This window comes from Lepidochelys kempii, chromosome 2 (genome assembly GCF_965140285.1).
Source record: "Lepidochelys kempii isolate rLepKem1 chromosome 2, rLepKem1.hap1, whole genome shotgun sequence".
NCBI lineage: Eukaryota > Metazoa > Chordata > Testudines > Cheloniidae > Lepidochelys > Lepidochelys kempii.
Genome location: NC_136381.1, coordinates 211,270,737 through 211,285,177, shown reverse-complemented (window position 1 = coordinate 211,285,177; position 14,441 = coordinate 211,270,737). Strand labels below are relative to the sequence as shown.

Genomic DNA, 14,441 nt, shown 5'->3' with positions numbered 1-14,441 from the left:
GTGCTGGCAACACTTGTGTACTGTTCCAAGCACTACTGTGTGCGGACAAGAGGTACATCACAAGTGTGTAGTGTTGCAAGGGCCTGACTTTAATCTCAGGAAAGCTATTGTGTGTTGGACTTCTCTGGTCTCCCCTACAAAATCTGGTATCTTTCTGTTGTGTTTTGCAGGTATGTTGCCAGTTGGATAGAAACAAGAAATCACCAATCTGAAAAAGCTAATTTAACTATCCTCTTTGATAAATATGTGCCTCCCTGCTTAGATCAGCTCAGAACAAGCTTTAAAACTATCACCCCTATTCCTGAGAATAGCATGGTGCAGGTATGCATTAGAATTATATTAAAATATAGGTCAGTAAGTGTAGACAACAAAATTCCTGAAATCTATTCTGAATATGCAATCTTATTTTTGGTGCACATGAAGGCAAGCTGTTAAAATAGGTGTGCGTCTGGAAATTGTGTAAAGTTAATAGGTTTTAAATTTATTTTACGGAAAAATTAAGTGTCAAAAATGGACACATTTTTAGAGTCCCACTTCTTTCCATAATTACTGGGAGTGGGGAAGGAGGCAGTGATCCAAAAATGTTCTTGTTCTGGGGTCCACTCTAACAAGAAGAACTATTTAGGGATTACGATACTGGACTGAGATCCAGGACATCTGAGTTCTAATCTTGCCTCTGCCACAGACTTCTTGTGTGACCTTGGGCAGGTCATTTTATCTGTCTGTGCTTCCATTTTGCATCTCTAAAATGGGGATAATAGTTCCCAACCTCACAGGGGTGTGGATAAATTTATCCACCTTTTGTGAGATGCTAAAATACCATAGTGATGGGAGCCATATAAACACCTATAAAGAGAGAGAGAAATCCATTGTGTTGATGTCCAGTAAATATGACATTGGTACCAAGTATTGAATGATAGAAGAGGATAAAACTGAACACCAGTTTCCTTCACTGAACACCAGTCAGCCAGCACACACAGCTTTCATGTGAGTCATCTTTACAACTCTGAATCTTTTAAATGATCATGAGGCAGGGTTCATGTGGGGAAAAAAGTGTATGACCATATAATAAGAGTGCATCCTAACCTATACACCTGCACTTTGTCATTTTCTAAATTTCAAATGCTCCACTTTGTCATTTTCTAAATTTCAAATGCTCCACTTTGTACCTTTGTAAAACTGGGTGGAGAAATTTTGACAGAACCACATTCCATCGGTATATATGGTTCTATTGAAATTGAAATGCTTGGCCAAAATTTTGTTTTGGAAGAAAGACAGAAAAAAAAGAAGTCCTGACAATGAATGTCAAAACATTCTATTTTGACATTTTTATAACTAAAAGTTTCAATTTTTTGTTTTGAAACTACTTTTTATCTACAAAATGTATTTGTATTCTATATTATAATTTTGTCCAAGTGAAATGTTTTGACACAAAAAGAGAATGTTTGGGATTTTCCTTTGCAGAGAATTTCAAAATGTTTGGTTTTCATTCCAATTTAGAATGAAGCCAAATCTTTAAATCCTTCCTGAAATGGAGCTTCCACTCTCTGCACAGATCTGTTTGTAACCTTAATGTTGTTTTAAGGTAGTCTTTCTGCATGCAATAGTAAGTTGATTGCATGGGTAGCTTGAAATTATTCTGCAAAAAGCATAACGAGTTATACAATATTTATGTATTTTTGTTGTGTGATTTTTATATGTTGATCAGTTTGTCTTTAGGAATAAATTGGAAAATGTTCCTGAACATGAATTCTTTCTCTATAGTCTGAATGCTTAATAAGGATTTTTAGACTTCCCCATTGTTTCCAGCAAAGAGGTTCTGTCCTGTCACACATGGGATGTTCTTAACTCTTTCCTTTCAAAGGCATGGAATAAAACATCTTTCAATGATGGCAGAGTAAGGGGCAGTGTGTATAACTTACTTAAATTTCTTTTATTCTATTCAGAGATTCTGGGTTGTTTTTTACAATTTTGTACAAATAGTGTATACAGGAAAAAATATTACAAGCAGAAATACCATGCAGCAAAATTCTGTGTCCGAAAGAAACTAAAATGAAAAGGTGTTATGAATTAAAAATACAGTAATATATAATCTGAGTAGTCATTTTAGCAGTTTAAAAGAACTCATGGAAATTTCTGTTTTTATTGGAACAACCTTTTGGTGTTTGCTCTTGTGGAAGCTATTTTTATTTTGGTGTATTTAATTTGAAGTACTTGCGTTTAAGTATGGTTTATTCATATGTGACTGGCTCTACACAAGGATTCAAGTCAGAGGATTACTTAGTTTGGTTTAATGTACAAGTGGAGAGGAAGATACAGCAGACAGCACAGTTCTCAATGGTAAAATTAGCCTAACAAACTTGTCACTGTGGTTTCTCATTTTTCCTTCTTTAAATGCCAGCCTGCTTTTCTTGCATTATATAGTCATGATTGCAGCATACTTAGTCATCATGTTGCCCCTGAGATTGAGTCACCATCACCACCCTCAGGAGCAAGGATTTAAAGATCACACTCTTCACCACCTTTTTTTTTTTAGACCCTTTGTTCTTTGTTGGATTGTTTGCTGACCCCTGAAAATGTGCCTCCTGACTGCCCAAGAGAGCTCTATGAGATATACTTTGTCTTTGCCTGTGTTTGGGCGTTTGGTGGTGCACTCTTTCGAGATCAGGTACGCTAGAGAGCAGTTTACATAACCAAATTATTTTGCTGTTCATTAAAGAAATATAGGGCTAAATTGTACCTCTTCAGCTAGCAATGGTGCACTGCCCCTGTGGGTGCTCCTGCAAATGATGCGTCTGAAGGTCAGAACAGCCCTTATTTATTATTAGGTATTGTAGCCCCTAGGAGCCTCGGTCATGGACAGAGACCCTATTGTGCTAGGGACTATACAAACAGAATAAAAAGACTGTCCCTTCCCCAAAGACTGTTCTCTTTATAAGGGTGAGACCAGCACTTCCCTCTTATCAGCTCAGCTCTGGTGACACATGACTATGGCTCAGCTTACAATTTTCATCCTGCCCCTCTGCCTGTAGGAGGCTAGCACCATTATCTGCAGTAGGCTGGAGCATGAACCGCACCCACAGAGCGCAATGACTGATACTTGCAAGGGGGCAATATGGGAATGGAGTATGCTCTCCAGTACATCATGATATATCCTTCCTCTAATTGAGACCATTCCTGAGACTTTTTGTGAGGATCCATCACGTGCTGTGGGTAGGAATGCTCTGTTGGATAATAGCCTCAACAAGCATTTAGAAGACTTTTTTTTGGATCAAGATGTCCGCTGGGTCCCGTAATTTCTGCCCAGCCACACCTCTGTATTAAAGATTAACATGACTGAATTGGCTCAATTTTAATGCAGATAAGGTGCAGTCCCTGTGAGTGTGATGGGGTTTATAATGTCCAAGAGGTAAAGGAGGAACTCACATACACATTAAGAAGCAGGAAGTGCCCCAACTGGACTGATAACAGCTGTTATCAAGGCTGTCCCATCAGAAGCCTGGAGAAAGATCTTTCCTTGGAAGAAGAGGCTGACCTCAACAGCTAGAGGGGCCTTGGGGCTCTTTAGAATTCTTTCAGCCTGCCCATGGAAAGTTATTCCTGGACAGTAAAGAAAAAGAGCAAGGGCATGGTTGAAGCAAGTCAGCCCTCGAATCTCATCACTTTTCAAATTTGAGCTACATTTAACTGCTTACTTTTTGGCAGTGAAGTGGGGAATGAGGAAGGTGGGTGGGTTTAATCTGGGGGGCTCCTGATTTCAGCCTTTCAAGGAGTGACACCAGCTGAGCATCAGCCACTTCAGTCAGAAGGTCCACATGTCCTGAATTAAACACAGTTTGACTGCCCTTGATTACTACAACTGCATTAGGGGGTTATAAACCATCATCAAATTTGTATGTGTGCCTGCAGTGTTTGTTTTGAGGGTTTTTTTTTTTAATATGCATCTCTATGTACACATTGTAAGAACTTCATGCTGTAGACATAACACAGGAGACCATAATATATTAAATAACTAAATAACAAATAAATTGTAATATTTTTATAGCTTTCAAATTATCAAACTGAATTCAGCTGCTGGTGGCTCAAGGAGATGAAAGCGGTGAAGTTTCCATCCCAGGGTACAATTTTTGATTATTATCTTGACCCAAAGACTAGGAAATTCTTGCCCTGGACTGATAAAGTTCCAAAATTTGATATGGATCCAGAAACACCTTTACAGGTACAATATAAGTGTACTGAAGGCATGCATGGATGAGCACTGTTTTTTGTAGTTTTTTATTTTTATTTTTATAATGTCTGAAAATAACATTCTCCAAATATAAGTATTTGGGTAGATCTTTGTTATTGGCTCCATACTCCATATCTGAGTGACTTAGGGATAATAACAACACTTAGCACTTACATACTGCTTTACATTATAAAAGCACTGCACAAACACAAATTAGTTGACACAATACCCCATGAAATAAGTGATTATGATCTTCAGTTTCATAGATGAGGAAACTGAGGCACAAAGTCAGTTTAATGAAGTGGCCAACAATATCCAAGTCATTAATGAAAATATTGAATAGCACTGGATCCAGGACAGACCTCTGTGGAACCCCACTAGATAAATCCTCCTCTCCCCAGTTTGATAGCAAACCATTGATAACTATTCTTTGAGAAAAGTGCAAAGAAAGACCATACTCAAAGTAGTTATCAATGATCTCTGTCAAACTGGGGGAGGGGGGAGGAGGAGGAAGTATTTAGTGGGGTCCCACAGAGGTCTGTCCTGGGTATGGTACTATTCAATATTTTCATTAATTATTTGGATAATGGAGTGGAGAGCGTGCTTTCATAAAAATGTGTGGATGGGGGGAGGGGTTGCTCACGCTTTGGAGGACAGAATTAGAATTCAAAATGACCTTGACAAATTAGCACTTGTCCTATATTCAGTTTCATCATCTTGATTTCAGACCAATTCTCTAAGTACTACACTTAGGAAAGGAAAATGAACTACTACATAATGGGGAAGAACTGGATAAGTGGTAGTATGGCTGAGAAGGATCTGAGGGTTATAGCAAGTCACAAATTGAATGAGTCTGCAATGTGATGCAGTTGAGGAGAATCATAGACTTTAAGGTCAGAAGGGACCATTATGATCAAATAGTCTGTCCTCCTGCACAATGCAGGCCACAGAATCTCACCCACCCGCTCCTGTAACAAACCCCTAACCTATGTCCGAGCTATTGAAGTCCTCAAATTGTGGTTTAAAGACTTCAAGGTGCAGAGAATCCTCCAGCAAGTGACCCATGCCCCACGCTGCAGAGGAAGGTGAAAAACCCCCCAGGGCCTCTGTCAATCTGCCCTAGAGGAAAATTGCTTCCTGACCCCAAATATGGCTATCAGCTAAACCCTGAGCATGTGGGCAAGACTCATCAGCTAGACACCTAGGAAAGAATTCTCTGTAGTAACTCAGATCCCACCCCATCTAACGTCCCATCATTAGAAGGCTAATATAATTCTGGGGTGTTTAACAGGAGTGTTGTACCTAAGACATGAGAGGTAATTGTCCCACTCTACTCAGTGCTGGTGAGGCTTCCGCTGGAGTACTGCATCCAGTACTGGATACCACACTTTAAAAAGATGTGAACAAATTGGAGAGAATCCGGAAGAGACTAACAAAAATGATAAAAGGTTTAGAAAACCTGACCTATGAGGAAAGGTTTAAAAAAAAAAAGTTGTTTAGTCTTGAGAAAAGAAGAGTGAGCAGGGTCCTAACAATAGTCTTCAAATATGTTAAGGGCTGCTATAAAGAGAATAGTGATCAATTGTTCTCCATTTCCACCGAAGGTAGGATAAAAAAGTAATGGACTTAATCTGCAGGAGGGAGACTTAGATTAGATTTTCTGAAAACTTTTTTAATTATGAAGATAGTTAAATTCTGGAATAGGCTGCCAGGAGAGGTGGGGGAATCCCCGTCATAGGAGGTTTTTAAGAACAGGTTAGACAAACACCTGTCAGGAATGGTCTGGGTGCAATAGGTCCTGCCTCATTGCAGGGGGCTAGTCTTGATGATCTCTTGAGATCTCTTCCAGCCTTACAGTTCTGTGAGTCTGTAATATTGGCAGACTCATAACTACCATCCATCACAACATTAACTCTTCCCCTCCCCAACCTTCTGCACGTGCTCTTTCATCAACTACCTTGTCTCCATACTAATAGTTGTGGATAGTTGGTGTGGTGGGAAGCAGTAGGTTTGATTAAGGGGGTGATAGAAAGCTGGTGTTCCTAAAAAGGTTGTGGTGGATGGTTTCTGGTATACAGTAGTTGTGTTTGTGGTAAAGTGTGTGCCTCTGGGTGGAGGAATAGAAAGCATGTACTACTAGTTACCTTAACTTTTAATGTCCTTATTTTGTGTGGTTTTGTATCTGATATGTTACGTGTGTAACAATCTGAAATGGATCACAACAATTTTTTGTGTGTATTAATTTCCTAGGGGTTTTTTAAATGCTTAAATGAGAGTAGGATTATTATGAGGCGGGGTGGACATGTGGGGAAATAGAAGTGTGCAGCTGCTAATGAAAAACAGTTTAATCTATTAGCAGCCACACAAAACTTCTTTGTTGTAGGATAAAGTCTGACAGAAAAGCGTAGCTCTTGTAGAAGGAAAAAAAGGTTTTGTCTGACAGAGAAGATTTTATGGGCTCATACTGCAGAAAGCTTATCCGTTGGCAACCAATGGAACATTCTTTGTTACGATGAATAACAGCCAAAAATTAATATAAATCCAAATTTAAAAAACCCTAACCATTGCACTAGATCTATTCAACATTCACCTTTCTACTAATTTTTTTGCAGATAGTGGTTTTTTAAATATTGGCTAGATTTCAGCTAGAGTCCAATTTCAAAGACTTCCTATTAAAAATTGAGGGGGAAAAAAAGTATTCAGAACATTCAAAGGGCATAAAACTTAATCCTGTGTGAAATTTCACATCAATAATCTGCTTACATTTAGAGAAAAGCAGAAAGTTATGTCCCATTTTAAGCCTGTTTAAAATTCCACCCAAGCTATATATATGTGGCCACTACCAGCTATCTCCATAATATTTTTAAAGAGCCCCGAAAAGATCACTTGTGTCATATTAACTTAAGCAAGAAGTAAAAACTGTTGCTACTCTTTCTCTTGATGTTTCAGGCAGTCCTTGTTCACACATCTGAGACCACACGTCTTAGATACTTTACTGATTTGCTGCTGGAGAAAGGCAAACCAGTCATGCTTGTTGGAAATGCAGGAGTAGGAAAAACAGTATTTGTAGGGGATAGACTTGCTGCTTTCTCTGATGATTACACGGTGTCTAATGTTCCCTTCAACTACTACACTACGTCATCAGAGCTACAAAGTAAGTCTCTCATAAATATTACAATATAAGAAACCTGGATAATTCTTTTGGTGGCAGAGACCAGAATTCAACCAACAGTGCCTATATGATTATTAAGATACTGCATACCTACAAAGTGCCTGGCTGGTACAGTCTGTGTTTTGTCTAAACAAAATGTCTTTCATTAATTATGTATTACAGGATGAGTAATGGGATGTTTAAACTTTTATTTATATAATATGTTAAGTGATTTAGCTCATCTAGACTTTCAGGGAAAATTTTATGCACTCTCTGTTACTGCCAATGGCTCACATTATCACTAGGGTCTTAAAAACCTCCAGTGAGTATATTTTCTAGGGCTGTCAAGTGATTAAAAAAATTAATCGTGCGATTAATCGCACCGTCAATAATAGAATACCATTTATTTAAATATTTTTGGATGTTTTCTACATTTTCAAATATATTCATTTCAGTTACAACACAGAATATAAAATGTACAGTGCTCACTTTATATTTATTTTTATTACAAATATTTTCACCGTAAAAACCAAAATAAATAATATATTTCAATTCACCTAATACAAATACTGTAGTGCAATCTCTTTATCATGAAAGTTGAACTTACAAATGTAGAATTATGTACAAAAAATAACTGCATTCAAAAATAAAACAATGTAAAACTTTAGAACCTACAAGTCCACTCAGTCCTACTTCAGCCAATCACTCAGACAAACAAGTTTGGTTATAATTTTCAGGAGGTAGTGCTGCCCATGTCTTGTTTACAATGTCATCTGAAACTGAGAACAGACGTTCGCATGGCATTGTTGTAGCCAGTGTCGCAAGATATTTATGTGCTAGATGCGCTAAAGATTCATATGTTCCTTCATGCTTCAACCACCATTCCAGAAGACGTGCGTCCATGCTGCTGATGGGTTTTCCTCGATAACGAACCAAAGCAGAGCAGACAGACACATGTTCATTTTCATCATCTGAGTCAGATGCCACCAGCAGAAGGTTGATTTTCTTTTTTGGTGGTTCAGGTTCTGTAGTTTCTGCATTGGAGTGTTGCTCCTCTAAGACATCTGAAAGCATTCTCCACACCTCATCCCTCTCAGATTTTGGAAGGCACTTCAGATTCTTAAACCTTGGATTGAGTGCTCTCGCTTTCCTTGGAAATCTCACATTGGTACCTTCTTTGCGTTTCGTCAAAACTGCTGTGAAAGTGTTCTGAAAACAAACATGTGCTGGGTCATCATCCAAGGCTGCTATAACATGAAATATATGGCAGAATGTGAGTAAAACAGAACAGGAGACATACAATTCTCCCCCAAGAAGTACAGTCACAAATTTAATTAATGCATTATTTTTTTAACAAGCATCATCAACATGGAAGCATGTCCTCTGGAATGGTGGCTGAAGCATGAAGGAGCATATGAATGTTTACCATAACTGGCACATAAATACCTTGCAACACTGGCTACAAAAGTGCCATGCAAATGCCTGTTCTCACTTTCAGGTGACATTGTAAATAAGAAGCAGGCAGCAGCATCTCCTGTAAATGTAAACAAACTTGTTTGTCTTAGCGATTGGCTGAACAAGAAGTAGAATTGAGTGGACTTGTAGGCTCTAAAGTTTTACATTGTTTTGTTTTTGAGTGCAGTTATGTTACAAAACCAAAAATCTACATTTCTAAGTTGCACTTTCATGGTAAAGAGGTTGTACTACAGTACTCATATGAGGTAAATTGAAAATATTATTTCTTTTGTTTATCATTTTTACAGTGCAAATATTTGTAATAAAAATAATATAAAGTGAGCACTGTACACTTTGTGTTCTGTGTTGTAATAGAAATCAATATATTTGAAAATGTAGAAAACATTCAAAAATATTTAGTAAATTTCAATTGGTATTCTAACAGTGTGATTAATTGCAGTTAATTTTTTTGAGTTAATCATGTGAGTTAACTGCAATTAATTGGCAGCCCTAATATTTTCTCATTGATTTTACCCAGGTTTTCTCCGGGCTTCTGTTGAATACTTCTGTACTAAAGCCAGCTAAACAACTGAGTTATTTTTCAGTTAACCTTGTATCTTACTTTACTGTTCTCTGAAATATTCTTAAATGCAAGTGAACATCGAACCTTAGGATGGATGAATGTACTTTTCTCAAAGAGCAGGATGGAGAGATTTGATTTCTTCCCTCCCTACCCCCCATGCATACGGCCAGATCCTCAGCTGGTGTAAATTGTCATAGCTCCTCTAATGGAGGATCTGTCCCACAAAGTATCAGATATCTTTATTTCATTGTGATTGGTTTACCATTTGCAGCAGAAAACCATGAACAAGGTACTAAAGCACACAGGCATAACACTTTCCTTTGTAAATAGATTCAGATGAAAGGAACTCCTAGGCAACTGCTGCTGAAGGCTATGTATTCTTTGTACAGGAAACTTCTTCAGTAAACCGAAAACTTAGTCAAAGTGACAAGTGTTTACTTGTTGAGTTTCCAAACCAGTCATTAATACCACAGCAGTTAGTTTGCATCAATAGGTGTTGTCATTAAATTAAAACTCCTGTCCTGTATAAACTTAAAGGAATTTGGACCTGTAAAAGTTCATTATAAACTAGGCAAATGCCTTCAGATTTTAAATAACCATTTAAAAACAAGTATGAGTCTTGTTTTTAGGAATTTTAAAAAGGAATGTAAAATAAACAAGCACTTCCATGGCTTATCTAGAGCTCTTCAATCTCCAATGCTGTTCTAAAATCAAGTGCCCCTTACTGAAAATGCTCTACCAGTAACCCCTCACAATTAATTTAAGGGACAATCACACAGCTAATCTCCGCTATTGGAGTATCACATGACAGGTATGGAAACAAGTTTACCTTCCTTTTCAACAGCATGTGATCCTTTTTGCAACCAGCTGTGAATTCAATTCTGTCATCTAGCCCAGAATGTGTGATTTCTGCCTCTTTATGTGATTTCTGGTCTTGTTTAGAGCTGCGTTCTTTCACATACAATACATTGCAGTGATTTATTTTAATTTATTATGTAGCTGTCTTGTATTACTATTGCAAACAATTATTTATGGTCCCAAACTATACAGTTCCTGGAAATTAATATTTTTCAAAGCTGCCTAGGGAATTGGAACATCTAGTTTCCACTCATTTTAATGGGACTTTGGCATCCAAATCCCTTAAGCAACATTGAAAAAATGTCAGCTGAAAGGCAAGATAAAGTAGGGAAGTATTCTAAAATTTTTCCCTTGCACACCTTTTCTTTCAAAAGGCAGGCTTTGGCCTTAGAGGTTTTGGAGCAGAAGGCCAGACGCATCACAATTACAGCAGACTTTTCCCAATCCCATGATTATATAGCTTTAAGGGTTCTGAGATTCCTCTGCATCTCTGACTTATCCTTCAATGAACCTCAGTTGTTATTTGTTTACATCTCTCCTCCACACTCAGCAGCCATCCTTCTAGCTGAACTTACTACATGGAATTCCCTTGGGACCCCATTACCACATTACCTGAATTAGCTAGAAGAGTCATTGTTGACAGACATGAGGCACTCCTTCCCTGTGTCAAGAAACTAAGCGAGCTAACACCAGGATGCACCATCTCCTGATGGAAACTGTAGCAAGTGACTTATTTGTGAGGGGATTTTTTTCAGGCTGTTGGTATTTAAGAAACGAAATGAACTAATATAAGTCAGAATCACAGTAATATCAAGCACCCACACATAGGTACATTGCATTCATGTGTTCCTGTACAAATATAGTTTATTTCCACTTGTATGCAAGCAATCCTAAAAACCCGGTAGAATTTAAAAAAAAAAAAAGTCCTATGCCAACCCTTACATTTTGCTCTCTGCTCTGTTCCTTCATTTGCACAGCCCAATGCAAATGAAGAAACACTACAACACATTAAATAAGGAATTAGCGTAGGTTATCCTATTCATTCTCATTTGCTCTCATTAACCCTACAATCCAGGTGAAAAAACAGTAACTCACAAAGATCAAGTGTATGCTTTTTGGGTCACATTTTCAAACAAATGTGATGCACACACTTTTACCATAACTGTACATATAAATCAAGTAACTGCTTGTGAAAATGGCTAATTCTTGTCATTTGCATGGGCAATGATCTGATTTGTACATATAATGAGCCTAATGTTCTTCATTAAAAAAGGTGCTTGCCTGACAGTTTTCTCAAGTGCTTTTGTATGAAACTTGTCATTCATGCTTATATGCATTGAAAAAGTTGATAATCATTGTTTATTTGCTATTCATCTTGGGAAACGTTAAAGTACAATAGTGATTGCATTGCTATACGTTCCAATTATTAATAAACATATTTCACATTTTCTATGAATACATTACAACGTTAATACGTTTTTAAAATTCAAAAGATTATTTTAATAGTCCAGATCCATTTATCATGTGAGGGTGTGAAGCCAGAACTGTTCAGGATATAGCTTTCCAAAGCACCTGGGGAACCATTCCTAATCAATACTGACACTATGGACTAGATTCACAAAGAAATTTAAGCCTGGTGAATATCACCGGGATTTGTCTAGAAAATCATTGGGATTCACAAAGTTTGAGTTTGGTGCCTGGCTCCCTATACAAAGAATGAGGAGAGATGGGCAACTCAAATGGGATTCACAAAAGCCAGCATGCTAGGTGTCTCTGTGCCTAAAATTGCCTAAGGGAAATGCCAAGCTGAGGGGTGTGTGCTAAGCCCCACCCCCTCTGACACAGGTGCCTAAGTCCAAACTGCCTCCCTCCACTTGGGATTCTCAGCTGCCAAGACTCTCTCTTGGCATTAGGCACCTATGCAGTTTTGACGAGAAGCCAAGGTGGGGAGGAAGGAGCTTACTCATAATGTTTACGCCCATGGCTGTGATGCTGTCCTGAAATCTACCACCTCTCAGGTGAGTGCGCTAGCCACTGGGCTGGGGGATATTCTTATGCTGGATTCCCTCCCACTCTCCTGTTGAAGTTGTTTCACTGTAGATGATAAACATTTTAAAAAATCATTGGAGCATGAGGGATGGGATCTAACCGCCTGACTACAGAGTCATTCTTTTTCTCTCCCCTCACCCCCTCAAAATGGTGAAGCTGTTCCTATGTGGTTAAATAATGAAAGAATCATTGGCCCAGAGAGACAGCAAGCATGAGAAACGAGTTAGACACCTTCAATATTTGTGAGCTGCTGGGAGGGTGCTTTGTGAATCCCAGTGAAGCCTGATTCTGTGATTTAGGCACCTAAAGTGGCAGTTAGGCACCTTAGTCCCTTTTGTGAATCTAGCCCTATCTCCTTAGGGAATGTTGCTCAAATCAGATGAATTACTGTAGATTTCTCAACTCATTTTGCTGTGCAAGTATATTTATTTAAAATGAGTTGCACAATCCAAGATTTAACTTTTCTATTTTAAAAGGTAATTCTATTACCTTTATTACAAAGCCGCTTATACTTACATCAGGTATATGAATTATTAGATTTTCCAGCTTGTACATAATTCTTTTTTTATCTCCCTCGCCTATCAATTACATAGTCTGAATACCCACCAGAGAGGTTTAACCTGCTTGTATTCTTTTTTTACTACAAAAAGAAAAGGAGTACTAGTGGCACCTTAGAGACTAACCAATTTATTTGAGCATAAGCTTTCGTGAGCGACAGCTCACTTCATCGGATGCATTCAGTGGAAAAACACAGTGGCTTAGCAGCAGAAGGTTTGTGTTGGATATTTGATTGTAACAGGCTTCAGACTTAATTGTAAAAGGGGAAAAATAATATTTTGTAGTTCTATGGTGCCTCAGCCAGATGATCACAATACACTTACATACATTAAGCTTCAGAAGTTAATGATGCTACTTCTCCAAAAGAAATATAAATGCTGTGAAGATGAAATAGAATTATCACACTCTGGCTTAGTTTGCTGGTTTATGTTCATGGCTTACAGACAGAGAAGTTAGATAAAAACATAAAATACCCTTTTAGTACATTTGCAGTGTAACACTACTTTTATTTTTAGAATCTAGAATTTTAACAAACACAACCAAAAACAGAGAGAAGAGAAGCAGGTGTTCCGTAAGACAGAAGCACAACTCATCCTACCTTGCTGGTTAGCTGGCTCTTTCCAGACTGACTCTGAATGTATGCTTTTCTACAGAGCCCTTTAGCCTGCAAGCAGGACCAGGGAACACTTTAATTTTTTAAGAGAACAGCCTGCAATTCTAACACGCCTTTCAAAAAGACCACAGCTAGTTGTTGGTTTGTTCGTTCTGTCAACTTCATGTTCTTTCCTGTGGATGTCTTAGAAAATTTGGGTTTGTTTTATGCTGTAGTCCTACAAAATGATGTACCTGTGCAGAGCCTCATTGACTTCAATAGATCTCCCCAAAAGGTGCAGGAATCTGCCCACATACAGCATTTCACATGACTGGGACCTAATGGCTAGCTTTTTAAAGGTAGTTAAGGTACCTAAAGAGGTAGGCTGGCACTTTTGACAATCTCATTAGGTGCCTAAGTGCCTAACTCCCTGTGAAATCAACTAACTGTTTTTGAAACATCACAGATTTTCAAAAATCTGGCCCTAAGTGATTTAATTTTTCCCTGGGTGAATTAATTATGCATTTTTGATTGTTAGTCTCTGCACTGTTTGAATATCATAACTATTTGTCATATACTCCATAACATTTTAGAGATTCTTGAGAAAAGCCTAGAGAAAAAAGCTGGCCGTAACTATGGTCCTGTAGGAAACAAGAAGTTGATTTATTTTATTGATGATATGAACATGCCTGAAATGGATGTGTATGGAACAGTTCAACCTCACACACTGATTCGACAGCACATAGACTATGGACATTGGTAAGCAATTACTACTTGTTTTATGCTAAATCAAAATTTGATTGATATGGGCTAAAATTTTTAACCATTCTTCCCATGCCAAAGAAAGAATTAGCACAAGTTTTAGACTTCTAATTTAGTTTTACTTTATATTTTCCATAGAGCAGGAAAATTGTTTTATTATTGTGATGGTTATAGTGGCAGAGTTTGGAACAAAGGGATATTCATA

The 14,441-nt window shown here is 37.9% G+C and overlaps 1 protein-coding gene across 1 annotated transcript in view; it reads left to right on the top strand.

Moving 5' to 3' along the window:
* The window catches only part of DNAH11 (dynein axonemal heavy chain 11), a 291,551-nt gene that overhangs the window by 126,367 nt on the left and 150,743 nt on the right, over positions 1–14,441 (top strand). The window contains exons 43-47 of the mRNA XM_073333745.2: positions 171–321; positions 2,537–2,668; positions 4,046–4,219; positions 7,178–7,382; positions 14,068–14,233. Of these exons, the coding sequence (XP_073189846.2) occupies positions 171–321; positions 2,537–2,668; positions 4,046–4,219; positions 7,178–7,382; positions 14,068–14,233 (828 nt within the window). The remainder of the gene's footprint in view (positions 1–170; positions 322–2,536; positions 2,669–4,045; positions 4,220–7,177; positions 7,383–14,067; positions 14,234–14,441) is intronic.